Consider the following 16,896-nt stretch of genomic DNA (forward strand, 5'->3'; position numbering starts at 1 on the left):
AAACACCAAAAAAACCTAACAAAATTCACTAATTCTGCAGTATCACAATAAAGGGGCATTTTACACTATTTTCTGGCATTTTAAGGGTAAAGCAATGAATCAAGAAAATAAACAGCAGTTTATAGGAACACACCAACGTTTGGGGATTTTTAAAAAAATTTTGCCAACCCCCTCGGAACAAGACAAGAAGACGGACACCCTTATTTATGGAGGTATGCTAACCTGCCCATCTACTTCCACTCACTATGCTAAGCCAACTAACAGTCAGCAAGTCTCAGCTACTTAATGCACACACAGAGGAAAGGCTGCAATTATGCAACAAAAAAAAGAAAGAAGAAAAAGCATGTTTTTGCAGAAGAATACAAGAATAATCTGCCCTCAATTATTATTCATAACAAATCAACAAGGAAACATACACCATTTATTTTCTAACAATGAATTACCTCCCTTATAGAAAAGTTATGACACTGTTGCTTCTGATCACTCCCTTAAGGTCTTTCAATTATATGATAGATTTAGATTAAAATTCATCTCACTTATGTATGGAGAAATGAGTAATTTAACTGAGTTAATACATTTAAACAATCTTGATTGAGACTGCTGTCGATAAGTGATGACATCAGATACAGGAGCTGTAGAAACCCAAAGCACACCCTTGTATGAAGTATAGGTTTTCCCTGCTGATGGGTGATGTTAGAGCCCTGTGTGGCCCCAGCTAAACACAAACTGAGTGACCAGCGCCCCAACCAGCACTCATGCTGTGCACAGTACCACCCTCAGTACGAGACATAAATAGTGAGTTATCTCACATTGAAATCCACACCAGCACTTGCTGTAGGGAAAAGAAAAAAAAAATACATCAACATTAACGTTGGCATGACAGAAAAATCAGGGGGAATCTGGTGGAAGAGGAAGAGATGGGAATAGAACCTCCCAAAATACAAGATCAATATCTGTAATGGAAAGAAACACAAAACACCAGGGGAGCATGTTACACCCCAAAACAGATGTGAAGGTCACCCTGTTTCAGTTCACCAAGCATAATAACAGACACCCTCCTGATGTTCCACAACAAGGGAGAGGCTGATGATTGCATATAATAAAATACAACAAACTTGTTTTGAGTTCTTGACTCTGCCGTCTCCGTGTATGTCTTTCAGCAGACATTTCTAGTCACCTCCCTTGTTTGTGTGCCTGACTGCACACAGGCTGGAGCTTGACCAGGAAAAACGATCTGACTCTTATAACGCTTTTAACGTTTCTGCTCTGGACGATTACAGAAGTGAGATTCACCGCTATTTTTAGCCATGGACACCCTGGTACAACAACACTTTTATAACCGCTGAGGACAGATTAGTATAGAATATTAAGCTACAGGCTGTTCGGTTGTTCTCAGGCCTAAACAACACTCCCTGATCACTGAAGTAAACTGAACTCACTTCCTAAACTTCCTACGATACACAATAGATGTGGGCAGACCGGACAACAAAGACTCTAACTCGAGACAGAAAACATGTTATTACTGGAGGAAACTTTTGCTATACCACACACACATTATTATCAAAATTAAGAACCAAAGGCACCTTGAAAGTTGGACAGGACAACTTAAAGGAACACCGTCCTAGACAGATACCCTTCTCTCCTCTGTGTATGCATTAGGCAGCTGAAACCAACAAGCACCAGCTAGCTTAGCACGGTGACTGGTAGCTGATAGGAAGTGTTTACATACTTCCGACAAAAGTAATCAAGTACGTAAAGTACAGGATCTTGATAAATTCGGGAGTAATCATTCTAATCTTCTGTTACAAAGTTGGCTATAATGAGGAATAGCAGTCACTCTTCTTTTTGGGGGAAATGTTGAGGTGTTTCATCAAATCACTGCGTCTGGCAAAGTAGTTCTGGCAATAATTACAATTTCTAGTATTTCAAATTGCTAGTTCATAACAAATTATAAGCACGACCCTTCTTAAATACATGCCTGCGGAGACCGATTTGAGGAAAAGTGGGTTTGATGACTTTTAAAAGATGTATGTAAACACTTACCACCCACTACCATTCTGAGCTAACTTGCTGGTCTCAGGCCCCTAATGCACACACACAGGAGAAAAAAAATGTATTTTTCTTCCTCTCTTGCTCTGGTGAGCATGGACAATCTGCATATTTCCCCAGAAGCTGGCGTGTTCTGTTCAGGAAATTTATATATATAAAAAAAGCAGGGATTCTCTTTATTTTGGTCTGATCGATATAGTGGTCAGCTTCTGTTGTTTCACATTATGTGTTACCAAACTGACCAATAAGCACAACAGATTGCTGAGACTATGTTGTGGTAGTTGTTTTTAATCTGAATGAAACAAACAGAGTAACTGGTCTACCAGTACCATCCAAAAGAATCCAACAAAAGATATAAAAATAAAGTTTTTTATGAACATTTCCTGCCCTTTTATCTGACCTGGATCTGTGTCAGTGGACTCAAACGGAGGCAGGCAAGGGCAGTGCTGCGGTGCACATTTCCTCACAGAGGAGGCAACAACCGTACTGACACAGTTTTTAAAAATGCAACTGCCTGTCGGAGCCGCCCAGCATGCAACTGGCCACATTTGCAGAGAGGACAGGAAGGAGACGTGGAGAGGGAAAGTAGAAGAGAGAGAAAAGCTGGACTGGATGGTATTATCTGCACATGGCTCCAGCCCAAATATATTTGAATTCTTACAGCTGAGGGAGGAAGAGGAGTAAGAGTCTAAGCAGAGTCACTGGTGTGTACAAGGTAAAAGCTCTCCAGCTTTCAATGAATGTTATAGTCCAGGACATGGAACTGTCATATAAACCCAGACCAGGAATGCATCAAGTCACAGGACACAATTTGACAGGGAAGCACTGATTCTGGATCAGTATCAATACAGATTTATATACAGATTCGAACAATAATTTATTCGACAGCTGATGTAGATGGGTTATATTTTAAAAAATGTTCTTGATGAGTTGATTTGTATTCCCCGGGAAACAAAATGAGCATATAAAAAAAATAACCTCCACTATTTTAGAGTCTTTTAGCACTTGATGCCACCATCTTTGATTATTTGATGATATACATAACTGAAATGACCTTTAACCTCTCACTTCAACACATAAACATTGGCCACGACCATCTGTCAATGTGATCTCATTTGCAGATGGCCCATGGTGGTCAACAAGGAAAAGATCAGCCCTAGAATGGTACATCCCTGTAAATCAATTGAATTATGATACATCATTAATAAATACAAGATTAATGAATACATTCGGCTGCGACCAACTGGTCTTAACAATTGGGGAACCTAAAATACACTCATCATGAATTAGAAACTTTTACCTGTCACATGCTCATTAGACATTTAGTGCACATATCTATACTTTACTCAGTGGCACTGATTTGTATTTCTTTTATTGGTGCAAAAAAAAAAATGCAAAGAAGGCAAACCTGCTGAGTAGTTATGCTCCTAAATTCCTAAAGCTTCACATACTTTAATATCACTTAAATACATCCCCCCCTCCAAAAAAAACTTTTAAAATCTTATGTTACGATGACATCAAGAAAAAATTAAAGTCATCAACACAAAGAGACCGGATGCATGTAGGCCAGCTTCATTTGCCCCACGAAAACAAAGCCTGCACATAGAGGTGGTGGAGGAGGAGGAGGAGGAGGAGGTAAAGGAGGGGGTCCTGGATCGGGAAACAAACCCCAGCTACACTGAATGTCCAGTCGTTTAATGTATCCTTCAGATAGGAAGAATAAGAAGCCCAAGATGCTAGCATGTTTCCCGTCAGATAAACACAAAGCGTCCAATGTGACCGACCTCCATTGATGTGCATCCCGTCTCGATAGCCTCCGTGTGGCTACAGAGGGATGCGACTAGCAGCAAAAATGGTCAATAAAGGATAATAGTAGCGGTGCGAGTAACTCTAGCCGGTATTTGTATAGAGGGAACAGATTGTGGAGGCTGTGTCGCTTCTTTTACAAAGGCGGAGCTGGTCATGCTGCTGCTGACAATAGTGGATCATCCAGCTAGCCAACAGCGAGTCTGTTAGCCTACTACTACCAAATTAGCTTATTTATTGAAAAAGTCAACATAAATATTGGGCAAGAATTAATCTTTTAATATAAAAAAATGGAAAATTTGCCGTGTCCTCTTGGATAATTTTGTATCAACACTGGAAAAACCTTAAACATCCTACATGCGGCTCAATCTTTTTTTTTTTTCTTTTTCTCAGCCATAAACTTCACTACAGCTAAAATAAGAGTAAATAAATGGCGTAGTTCACGGGATAAAACTGTAATGTATCATCTCTTACCCTGGTCTTTGCTGGTGTACGTGTGTATGTGTACAGCCCTGCCCTGCAGTAGCTGCCGCAGTTCTGTCTGGCTCCGTGCGTCGGCCTCCTCTCTCCCGCGGTCGCTACTCCCAGCAGCAGCAGCAGCACACAGCAGACCCACGTCCCAGAGAACGTCACTGTCATGGAAACCACTAGTTCCTTTCTTAACTTTCAAAATAAAACCAGCGCGACCAAAGCCATGAGATCGGTTTAAATCGACTGAGTAGCACAGTTCAGGATAATTATGATGTTGAGTTTCCCAAAATCTGTTAGTTAGAGGAGACCATCTGGAAAAAAACAATTATATGAAAACAGTGCATCAAAGTCTATTTCATTTTGCACATGCACCAGAGTAAACAGGAGAAAATATATGAATCAATCCTGTATTATTAATTGTATTGGGGTTCGCAGTTTTGGGGTGATTCATTTTTTATTTGTACATCACAAAACAAACAATTGCATCCTTAGCATGAGCTGAAAATATAACATAAACATTGCTGCAACTGCATTTCATTGTCATATATGGTTAACATTCCCTGCAATAGTGGAGATAATGAACCATCAATGTGTGTGTGTGTGTGTGTGTATGTGTGTGTGTATATGTGTGTATGTGTGTGTGTGTGCACTGCATACTCAGTAGATACACACAATCTAACCTTTGTTTCCCCTTGGAACCAAAAATAATCTCAGTTTCCATGCATATTAAAACTTTGATTGCATATGGAGTGTTTTTTTCTGTGTGTGTGTGTGTGTGTGTGTGTGTGTGTGTGTGTGTGTGTTTGTTTTTAATTTATGGTTTGGTACAGGATGCTATAAAATCATACAGTTTCTTCCATTATGTGAATATCTAAAAATATTTATTTATATGATCGGTCACACTGAGAAAAATTAGTTTAAGTCAATGCCCATATTCTTTGACACAAAAACAAAACACAACTGGCTGTTAACTAATACCCATCTTATCCTCTCTGGTTCATGTGAAAAAAAATAGATTTAGTTTTTGAAGGGACAGCAATTTAAGTTTGACTTGTCAAGAGGGACATTCTAAGATGGTAACTTTGTCTCTGTTTTAGCGCGAATTCTGACCTAGGTCAGCAAAAACCTGAATCTGTTCAAATATCATAACAATTTTGACATATTTATATAATCACCATGATTATGTTAAGACAGAGCTACATTATGACATGTTGCCTACAAAATAAAACACCTATGGCAGGGGAGGTGCAAATAAATTACACCACAGATGGCAGCAATGTCTCTGTACACTGGCTAAGAGGATTATGTATTTGCTTGCATGTTTAACTTAAACAACGTACCTTTTAATTGTGACAGCAGATATCATTTCCGGATTTGTGGGTCCCCACTCTGTTTAGCTTGATACAAAGAGTCCATCCTCCTCAGGAGCGCCAGCGTCTACATTTCCAGCCATGGATGCTTCCAACACGACCAGAAGCCTTCGTCAGGCAGAACAGAGTGGGCGGGTTTCCTGGTCTCAGCGGTCAGGTTTCTGGGTGATGCAGATGTGCCATCAGCTGTGCACAGCTGGTACATAAATCAGTGATTAAAATAATGAAAAAAAGAAGAAAAAAAAAAGGAAAGTGGTGTCATGCGGATTGATGTGCTGAATAAGTATGCCCTGGAATCAAATAACTTTTCACAACTTAAAAAAGCCTAATGTGTATAAAACACAACGGTATAAAGACTCCTTTCCAAAACTGTGTAATACTCGATTTTATCGGGTTTTTTTATCGTTTCTGTTGTGTTGTGTACGTGCTAAATAAACATCATCATACCAGATATAGGGACGAAATTGCACCATATAATTATAAGCTTTTTCAGATGGATGGATAAATCTGGACAAATCTGTACGCTTTCTTCCTTCTTTTTCGTTTTTTATTCATTTGCTTTGCTTTGTTATGTTTTTGTAATCTTACAAATAAACGTCGTAATTCATCTGTTTTACTTTGCTGGCTTTAAATTCAAACCCGAAAACGGTCCATCCCTGTTTTGTTTGCCCCGGTGACGCAATGCCGGCGTGGAAGCACTTTATTATGATGTCTTGGACGTACCGGACCGGCAAGGTGGAGTCGTTTTTGTCCTCTAATGTCTGAAATGTATATCCGAGCAAGTGTGATTTAATAATTTTTTGTCATTCTATCCATATTAGTGGAAGCTTTCTCACTGCACTTAACTAACAGCCGCTGATTCATCTTTATTTTCGTTTTTAAGTGGTGGTTTAAACCCCATTCGTATTCAAGAGAAGGTATTCCACAATTGATCAAAAATATGCAATATGATTGGTTCAGCAAACAATGTGACTATTCACTGGTATTAAATATTCAATATCCGAAGGAGTATTATCAAATCTGTTTATATATTTAATGGGGATAACGATGTGTTTACCAATGTACGGCAAACGCTGTAAAACAAATCGAACATCCCCGTCCGTTGTAGGGGCGTAGGAGAAGCAGGAATGCGCTCGCGCTGCTAGCGAATGGGGAGAAAACATGGACGACCAGCGGGACGTTCAAAATTCCAAACGACACGGAAACGCCAGCTCGTTAATTTCGGCTGGTTCTGCGGTGGATATGGAGATCAAAAGGAAGAAAATACGACAGAGTACTTTGTTTCTCCAAAGGGAGGTATGAGAGAGGCGACGGGGTGATTATTATATACGTCTCTGCCGTCATCATGACAGCTCGGTCGACGGTGAATGGGAACCAAAGCGCAACGACAACGTAGCGAAACAAGCTAATATTATAACTTGTGTTGCCCAATTAACTATTACGTGAATTTCTTACAGGTTGGTTAACTGGTTATTCCCAGGGATAACACCAGTGAGGCCAGTAATCCAGCAGGGTAGCTGCTTCTTTTGTTCAGATATCTGGTTACTTCCTACACTAGGATTAGTATAATGATTTTGTTAGTTTCTGCTCTGCCTTCCTTTAATGTCAAAAAAGTGAAACATTGATTAGCATCTGCAGATGTCGATGACATACAGATATTGTTGCCCACAATATCCGATATAATCCTTCTCCATTGAAGCAATAGTTCGTTTAGGTAGCCTTGACCTTCCCTGCTGCTTTTATTCTTTCCCATAATGTCACCCATACATTTGCGTGTTCCATCCTCGATATTATTTTTGATAAAATCATGCAATTACATTCACTGCGCTCCCATCTTGCATGATGCTTCACTGTAATCACACCAGTGTAGTTATTTGACATTTTCCAACTGCAATAAATTCAGAGAGGTTTGTTTTATGCTCTCCCTCTGTTCCACTTCATAGTCATCAGTTTTTAGAAGTCTTGTCTTGTCTGTTTTTGAATACCGTATGTTTCTTGCACTTGCTTTTTGATGCCGTTGCCATAACAACCTAAAAGGGCATGTGCACTCTCTTTTAGCTTAATCAACATGTTTGCGGTCATCATAGGAAGGCATTTACTGGTCAAGAAATTGTGAAATACAACAGAGCAATAGTTTATGAGAGTAGGTAAAAACTAAATGTGTAAATGAATTCAACATTAATGTAAAAAGTATACTTGAAATCAGTATTACGGATGTCTGTTGGGAGAGACTTCCAGAGGCAGGGAGAAGAACAACTGAAGGCTCTGAAAGAACAGAGATAGTAGGCAACGGAGAGCCTTAAAGGTGTGAGGAGCTTGTGTGATGTCCTAATATGCTGTCATGTTATTCCCAAAAAGAACTCCAGCCTTCAAGAGAAGCTGGACTTTGAGCTACGGATGCGAGAGGGAGCCTACAAGCTGCTTCTGGCCTGCAGTAAGAGAGACCAGGTTCTTAACGCCTCCAAGAACCTGCTGACCTGCAACGCCAGGATCAAGGCGTACTTCACCCAGCTGCAGAGGAGGAAGGAGGAGCAGGGTATGACTGGAGCAGGCAGGAGGTAAAGATGGATAACGTGTCTATTATATCATGTTGAAATTACTCAAAACATCTGTAAACATCCAGAAATCCCCTTTACCGTTATATTTTCCCGACAAAGTCTTGTCATAGATTTGTTTAGTCATCTTAAAACGGAGACAGTAGCAGTGAGGAAGTGATTTACTGGAATTTGTTGAGATGTGTTGTAACAGTAATTTCTACATTTTATTTCAGGTATGCTGATGACCGTGTGCCCTGTGATGGGACTATTGCTTTATCTGGTAAGATCGCTTCCCTTTTGTCCTGGATCACACAGAAATGAGTGTCTGCTCACTTCCCCTTGAAAAAAACAAACAAACATGAAAATAAAATGTACATGTAACATTTTTTTGACAAAATGGACAAAGACCATTTGTTATTGAGAGTGTTATTTCACAAATGGGATCTATTCTCTTTCTAGGGCTGCGTATTCCTTTGATGTGGAAGGATATGGATCATTTTAACAACAGAGGCAGTGAGTTCATCTTTATTTTGTCTTTATTCATATCTTCTGTTTAGCTTTGCTACTGTTATGAATGCTTGTTGTGTCAACGCGCATGTACCGCCAGGCTCTCGGCGGGTGGCGGTGTTCTGTCTGATGCAGATTGGCTCTGAGGTGTTTGACACCAAGTTGGCGGTGGTGGACAGGTCGGTCACTGACATCTGCTTTGAGGAAGTCGCCATCTTGTAAGTATGGATTGCATCTTTTCACCCAGCTAATGAACTGAGAATAAAATGACGAAAATAACTGTACTCAGTTTTTGAAGTTTTATCATTAAATGCCCGTATGCACAATTTTTTTTCTATACACTACAGGACTCGTTTCTGCCTAAAAACAGATAGCCATCAAGGTTAGATGGTGCGGTTTCTCTGCTATGTTCAGGTGGAAATATTTCTGTCTCCATTGACAGTAAAGAGGCAGTTCCTCAGTTTGAGCTGAGGGTGGAGCTGTGGAGCTGTGCCCTGGAGGAAGAGCTCACCTTGGTAAACACACCAAAAAAACTGGCCAAGAAGCTCCGTAACTCCTTTGGAAAGACATCTGGGAAGAAACTCTGCCCCCTGCTGGACACTCCAGACCCTGACGCCTTCCTGCAGTACAACCCAATTCCCTCGTATGTATCATGTTGTCATGCAACACAAACTCCTGGCTCTCAGTTTTGTTTTTTTTGGCTTCTGTGAGCTACTCCAATAAAACTTGTCACTGGAACAATGTTTTTAACTGTAGAGTCACTCCACAAGTTCGTAAACAAACTATTCCAAAAAAGAGAGAGAAATATGGCTTAAACAATGTAAGGGGTAATGTTACTTTTTATGACCTGTTTGTGATATTAATTTAATTATTTTATAAAGGCATATTGTTTTAATGTTCCATCACAAATCTACTTGAGTGGAAAACATTAAATATTTAGAGCCTCTGGTGACACTCCAGAGACATTTGGATGCCTTTGAACAAGGAGGTGATTGATCAAAAACAAAGTAGATTATGTGCTTGCGTTGGTGTTTTAGAGTACATTAGCTTGTCACGATCATTATTTATTGTTGGGAGTTTTAGTTAAGCGTTGATCTGCAGAGGAGAGGGAGAGGAATAAAGTCAGTGCAGTGTGACTGAACATATGTTAAACTCTGTGTTTGTGTCTCCTTGTACCAGTGGAGCCAAGTACAACGTGCTGGCCCACACAACAATGAACCTGCCTGAGGCTGACGGCGAATTTCAGTCTCACTCCCTCTTTGTCCTCCAAGATGGTAAGAAATATAATATCTGGGGATGTAAGGAGATCATATTTTATAGCCGTCAGTGTTCTGACAGGTAAATATTTCCCGTGGAATGTACATCTGTGAATATTTTGTTGTTGTTTTTTCTCTTTTTTTACATTTCTGTGACATTTAAATAGTGATGTGACAGAAACCACTCTCATCTCTCTATTGTGCTATAGGGAGGATGTATTTTTCTAGGCTGACCCAGAAGTTATCCTCACCATTTTGTATTTATTTGATAGCAACAATGCGCATCAATGAACATAAGTATGAAATACATGATGTAAACATTCCAGAGTTAGCAAGAATGCTGATTCATATATGTGGTCCCTAACCAGGAAATGAAAGATGAAAAGGATAAAAGATAGAATTAGAAACAGTACATGCAACGTAAACCACATAGATAGAATACAAAAGGCAAAGTTCACTCATTTGCAATCAGTGAGAATTTTACGTGAGGATTTTGGATTTTGGGTTTATGTTTATCTTCACCCCACAGCTGAGTGGTCGTCCTGGCTCCCACTTTATGGAAACCTCTGCTGCAAGTTGGTGGCCCAGCCTAGCTGTATGACACAGAGTATGATGGCTGGCTACCTGAGCCAAAAGGTGTGTGCATCGCTGCTATTTTTTAGCAATAACTCCAAAACTTGTGATTAGGTTAAACTGTTCCTCTGTGTGTCTCTTGTGATTTGCAGCAAAGTGTGGAGGGTCTATACCGCTGCTGCAGCCTGTACTGTGTCTTGAGTGGTGGCTTTTTGTCCTGTTACTTTACCCCAGAAGAAATCGATGCTAAAGTGCAACCCACTCTCAATGTACCCATCAACAAGGTAAGACAGCAGTGGAGACTGTGACCTTCATGTTTCACACACTCATTTGCATTTCATTCTCAGTTGCCCTGTTAAGCTTTTAGAATAAAAATAGCCTCAACCACTGTATCAGCATGAGAAAATACAAGGCTCATAAGAGAATGTTAAGAAGTGTTACAAGTGGATTTACTAAGTAGTACTGCAGGATTTCACTGCTCTCAAGTTACCCAAGCTGTTGGGCCATGTTTGTTTACTCAAGTTGGAGTGAATAGAGAATAATTGTCTTGTCAGGATGCTTGAATCTGAGGATCACTTGAGTGAAACCAGTGTGCTACACCAAGACGGAAGAGCTCTTTAGACCCTCTCGTCAGACTTGAGTCCTATATATGTAATGATGGGATTAGAAAAAGCATGTTATTGCTGTATTTATTCTTGCATGTGGACTTTTTGATAACAGGCTAACTACTTTCTGTGCTTGTACTTTTTATTTATTTATTTATTTTTTATAAAAAGATTTCCAAAGCTCTCTGGCTAATCTAAAACTCTCATCTGAATGATGTAGAGCAAACAAGACGATGGAGTTGTGTAAATGCGTTCAGCATTCAAATGAAAAATGTAATACCACAGTGATAACAGAGCAAAACACTCTGCTGGCTTTTAAGGAGAAGCTTTTATTTGTCCTCTACATTTAACCCATCCTCTGCTGAGCAGTGAGCGGGTGTGTGCAGCGCTCAGGGACCATCTCCAGATCCCTCTGTCGGGGAGTGTTAACCTGACATACATGTCTTTGATGGTTGGGGAAATCAGAATGAAGTCCACACATGGCAAGAGCATCCAAAAAATGCTGGGACGAACGGGACCAAACCCAGAGCTACCTTGCTGTCAGAGACCAGTGATCACCACCCACAGCTTATATCGGCTACCTTGAATAGAAACTTCCAAAAGCACCTCCAAAAAAAGAAGGCAAAGAGCAGGAGTAAACTTAAGTCTCCCATTCTCGGCCACTTATGGTGACTCTGTGAAAGGCAGGCATGCACGTTTCATGCTAAGCTCACAAATGTACAATGATTTTTATTTTCAAGTAATCAACACCAATGAAAACTGTGGAAATACTAAACTGTTCCTCTAATGACATTAGGGGTGTTTGACCAAGGTTACTGTCACCACTTTCAACACCTTCTGTTGTCTGGTTTGTGGAATTTTGTATAAAATACAACTTAATGTATTATTATTTGTTTGAATCTCAAATCATGGCTTTCCATATTTATTGCAAAAGAACCCAATGTGATGTGCTCTCATCCTGCCTCGTGCTCTCATTTGAACATTATGTCTCTACAGGACACCCGCATCCGTGTGATGGAGAAGGAGTCAGCAGGCCATAAATCCAGGAATTTGTCCATCGTCAACCCTTCATCAGAGGGATCTCAGACCATCATTTTCACCACAGACACCAGGGAGGAGCTGGAGGTCTGGCTCGAAGCCCTCCAGCAGCACCTCTATGATCAAAGTAAGTGTGTTTCCTTGTAGACATGCAAGAGAAGGTTACTACATAAAAGCTACAGGATGGTTTGTTTTGGCTAGGCTATTTTTTGCTCATACATTTGGCTCAAATTCCCGTACAGATTTTAAAACCTTTATTTCCCTTTTCCTTGTTTTCGAGCAGGCCAGTGGCTGCACTGTTGCGAGCGGTTAATGAAGATCGAGGTTGCATCACCACAGAAACCATCACTCTTCCTCAGCAAGGAAGCTGACTCGTTCTACAACGACCTCAGTAAGCGGAGCCAAAAACAGATATTTCTCTGTGTGATGTCAAACGTTTGACGAGACATATTTACGTTCGTATGTATTGAAAATATGATACTAGTTGGCATGTTCATTTCTGGTGCCTTATGAAAATTGCAACGCCAAGTTTCAGGGTGAGAACCATTGAGATGATGGACAAGGTTCTGGATGGCTTTGTCTCTGTCCGTATGTAGATCAAAGCAGTCAGAGATCAAAGTTGAGAGACGGTTTCAGGCGAAGTTGTGACTGAGATGACAGACAGAATCACAGAGATCAAAGTCAGAGAATGTGGAGGAGGTTTTGTGTTGTCACACAACCAGCAGTCCTACCCCTCACACTGTAAGCTCTGCAGTAGGAAGAGGCGGGCATGTTGTAATGTCAGGAGTAAGTCAGAGATCAAAGTCAGGACCCTGAGATCAAAGGGAGAAACTAGTCAGAGAGATTGATTAGCCATGCATATTTGTTTCATTTTCAGCGCATGTTACTAAATTTTGTATTCTGGGAATATTTTATGTGCTCATGATTCTTTTGTGTTGCCTTGTCTCTTTTCCTAGCTTTTGATGATATAACTAGTGTTGAAATAGATCCAAGGTTTCCCAACCTGGATGTCTCGGTTTCATGTATTTGGTTTATTGCAGGTATAAATTCACCAGGCAAGTTTGAGAGCATCACAGACATCATCCACAACAAGATCGAGGAGACGGATGGCCGCTTTCTAATTGGTCGCGAGGAGGAGAAAGAGAAACCTAACTGGTCTACTCTGTTTGATGGATCCCATTCTGTGGTCGTGCAGAAGAGTTTTCTGTCCAACAGCAAAGCCTCCACCCCTTGTTCCAGCCCAATCACCAGTACAAGCTCTACACCCATTAGCAACAAGAAGCGGCGTGCTCCGCCCCCTCCCTCTATCAAGGAACATTATGCTCCCCCACCTAGGCCAGCTAGACCTCCCCCTTATGCTTCTCTTCATCCTCTTCCTCCCCCGTCATACCAGGAAAAGGAGAACTCCAGCACTTCCCGTTTAGCAACTAAGTCCAAAACTGGCAGACCGTCTCTGGATGCTAAATTCTCCGCCATCATCCAGCAGCTCCAGCGGAACAACGTGGGAGGAGCTGGAGCACTCAGCCGCAAAAACGCTCCACTGGGTGTCCTGGATGTCCAACCACACAGTCAGCCTCCGCTCCAGCAGCTGGAATGTCAGAAACATGAAGTCACAGGTGAACACGGCTTTGTCAGACCCGGTCATGGTCCTGGTCCAGTTACCGCACCCAAGAGCAAACTGAGGAAGTCGTTCAGAGAGAGGATGAATCTGAAAGCCATGTGACCTCACCCTCCCAACATCTGAATGTCCTGATTTTAACCATCGAACTGCCATGAGAAGAATACAGCCTTTAGATCCTAATAATTGAACTTTACCTCCACAGTGTTGGTGTGATATTCTGCTGTGGTCCTGACATTAACGACTACTTCATTGTTAAAGGGCTGAATTTCTCTGTTGAGAATTAGATGAGAAGATGAAAGGCACTGCAAGAGGACTTAGAGGAGAGATTAATAGCTAGCCTGGTAATGGAAGAAGCACCCGTTAACTATTTGTTGGCCAGGAGTGGGGACTTTCTGATGTCATGTGACCAGATGAATATCCTTCAAAAATACTGTTAAGCCAAATGTTTTTGTGTGAATGTTTTTAGTGCGGGAAAAAAAATAGTCACACTGTTAGAACAGGTCATAATTCTGATGTTAAACATTTGATTCTAATAAACTTGATTTTTTTTTTTTTTCCCAAAAAGCCCTAAACCTTGTCTATACACCATGAAGCTAGCGTGAGGGGAACATTTAGCTTAGCGTAGCATTGTTTAGAGGACAGTCACCTGGTCACGTCTCCAGAGAGTCAGTGTTCCTGGCCAAGAACGAGTCAGAGGTGCTTGTTCTTTAGCTTTGGTGAGAGCCAGCTAACCATTTACCAGCTCCATCTTCACATCAAGTGGACGGATATCAAGACTAGCAAATAAAACATAAAACTACTCTTTGAACCTAAGGATCACGATGTCCATCAAGACAACCCAGATCCCTGACGACACCTCATGATCACACTATCAAAATTGAATTGATAAAACTCCAGCTCCACTCCATGAGAGGTTTTTTTTTTCTTCTTCTTTTTTCTTGAGCAGCTAACGCAGAGATGAAATTGAAAGCTGAACATTGGCTCAGGTTCACGTCGTCATCCATCCCAGTAAAATGGAAAGACTTTATTTCTCAGCCCTGCCACTGGAACGCCGACTAAAGAAAGAGCCTTTGCAAAAGCACTCAAATTGGAATTGATCCATGGACTGACTGTGGAAGAGCCATTCCTTTTGGAACTATTGACTTATTCCACTTACTGTGACGACTTTATGACCACTATAGCTGATTTGGAAGGAGCGAGATTTTAGGAGCAGTTGCAAGCACTAATGTGACTTCTTCATTTCCCAGAGGTCTTAATAATGGAGTGACCTTGGTTTTTCACAGGCTACACAGTTTGTCCAACATAATTTAACACAGCCTATAAACGCTGTGAGCATAAATGAATGAGGCTTTTGTGTGACTCAAATGTGTTTTGAAGCTTAAAAAATACTGCCACACACTAAGTAGCCACTTAACCAACACACGTTGGAGAATCCTCTTCATAATTACAAATATTGGCTTCTGCTACTTTTTCAGAAATTGCCTGGTTGGATATAAAGCAGCGTGATGAAAGCTGCAATTGCATTTTCTTTAAGTCTTGCCCTCTTAATTCTATTTAATCAAGAGGTAAGATGTAGATCGTGTGTGTGCGCGCGCCTGTTTGGTGATTACAGGGGGATTTAGTTTAAGTCTTAAAAAGGACCCAGAATGAATTGCACAAAAGGAGAAGCAGCTCAATATACAGCTCAGTACTGGCAGGGTGTGTGACCAAATTCCAGTACACGAGCCGCTTTGATTTGTGCCGCATATGAGGAGCGACAAGGGAAGAATAATTACATCTGAATGATTATGGCCAAAATGATCGTATTTAGCGTGTGTAGAGAGGAACAACCCCCAAATTCCACATTCGATTCATTCCGTCAACATTTCTCATCCACCTTCAGTTGAAATTAGGTGCACTAGAGGCTGAACATGTGATCGACTGAGAGAAAAACATTTCAAAGTCTAACAAATGAGTTAAATTTATATTTGTGTGTTTAAAAAACAAAACAACTAACTTTTTTATTTCAAATTCTATTACTTATAGAATCCCAGAGTGGCCATAAAGTGGGAAAAAAATATTTTGTTGACAGAAAACGATAGTTGTTCCAACCATTGGATAAATTTAGGGCAGCATTCCCACGGTTTGATGAATTTGTGGCCCTAATGCGTAACTTCTTCCCACAAATTTATCAAAGCATGGGAGCGAGTTTCCTTATTATCTTGTGACTCAAATTGTGGGATGAGGTACATCTCATGGTCACAAATTAACCAATATGTGGTGAGCAAGATATTTATACTAATTAATCAAAGCACAGGAACAATTTACTGTATTATCTTGGGAGAAAAATTCCACTTGTGGCCACAAAATATTTTTCGATTCACAACTTTTTCCTGCACACTGAATCATTTAGAGGAATTAATTAGTGGCTACAAATCAATCAAGTTGAGGAAACAAGTTATCTTGTGAAAAAGAAAATTGATTGTGGAGTTGAGATCGAAATTGTGGGAAGTAAAGCTAAGTAGTATATTCTAGCTACAAATGAATGTTTTAGGCGGAGTAACCTTAATTAATTACAGGAACAGTGACCTCGTTGCAAGATATTTCCGTTTCTTTGGCTTCCTCTGTACTTGTTTGCATACGTACGACAACAACAATAACATTTCATGGAAATAGTTTGTGGGTTTATTGATTCCAAATATGTAATTTGTTTTTGTAGTTTATTGCCTTGTCATCTCAATGTAACTTTTAGTGAATCAATTATTTAGAGTGTAAGTCGATATTTGCTTATGTTCGCAGTAATACATTAATCTTTTCCTAGACCACTATGATTGGCGTACAATGTTGCAAATGTTGTAGTTTGACAAAAGGTGCAATTTTCTCATTTATTCACGAACTGTATTTTTTTCATTATTGCTGATCGGCAATAAAACAGATGACATTCCACCCCGGTGAACCTTTGTTTTTTGTTTTTTTGGTGTGTGTTTTATTTATTTATTTTTTGTTGTTTTGTGCTGATCTTGGAAATATTACTGAATATTTTTCACGGTAAAGGTTTACCAGGGGTAAATAATAATAAAAGTC

The 16,896-nt window shown here is 40.3% G+C and overlaps 2 protein-coding genes across 3 annotated transcripts in view; one reads left to right on the forward strand and one right to left on the reverse strand.

The window, feature by feature from the left end:
• cep170aa (centrosomal protein 170Aa) overlaps positions 1 to 4,467 on the reverse strand; it is a 39,383-nt gene extending 34,916 nt beyond the window's left edge. For both annotated transcript variants that reach the window (XM_086181450.1, XM_086181449.1), the window contains exon 1: positions 4,330 to 4,467. The gene's annotated coding sequence lies outside the window, so the exon portion shown is untranslated. The remainder of the gene's footprint in view (positions 1 to 4,329) is intronic.
• Positions 4,468 to 6,811: 2,344 nt separating this feature from the next.
• rtkn2 (rhotekin 2) lies at positions 6,812 to 16,868 on the forward strand. Its single transcript, XM_086181321.1, has 12 exons — positions 6,812 to 6,992; positions 8,055 to 8,254; positions 8,467 to 8,513; positions 8,693 to 8,746; positions 8,841 to 8,958; positions 9,183 to 9,383; positions 9,920 to 10,014; positions 10,526 to 10,632; positions 10,722 to 10,853; positions 12,171 to 12,339; positions 12,496 to 12,603; positions 13,253 to 16,868. The coding sequence occupies exons 1-12, from the start codon at positions 6,858 to 6,860 to the stop codon at positions 13,933 to 13,935; spliced, it is 2,049 nt and encodes a 682-aa protein (XP_086037447.1). The 5' UTR covers positions 6,812 to 6,857; the 3' UTR covers positions 13,936 to 16,868.
• The last annotated feature ends 28 nt before the right edge of the window (positions 16,869 to 16,896 follow it).

This window comes from Aulostomus chinensis, chromosome 16 (assembly GCF_037954235.1).
Source record: "Aulostomus chinensis isolate RoL2024-O1b breed Wild chromosome 16, RoL_Achi_v1.0, whole genome shotgun sequence".
Lineage (NCBI taxonomy): Eukaryota > Metazoa > Chordata > Actinopteri > Syngnathiformes > Aulostomidae > Aulostomus > Aulostomus chinensis.

Coding starts and splice junctions, on each gene's coding strand:
- rtkn2 (XM_086181321.1), top strand. CDS start 6,858: ATGGACGACCAGCGGGACGTTCAAAATTCCAAACGACACGGAAACGCC. Junction 8,959..9,182: donor TTTGAGGAAGTCGCCATCTT/GTAAGTATGGAT, acceptor CTCCATTGACAG/TAAAGAGGCAGTTCCTCAGT. Junction 12,340..12,495: donor GCAGCACCTCTATGATCAAA/GTAAGTGTGTTT, acceptor GTTTTCGAGCAG/GCCAGTGGCTGCACTGTTGC.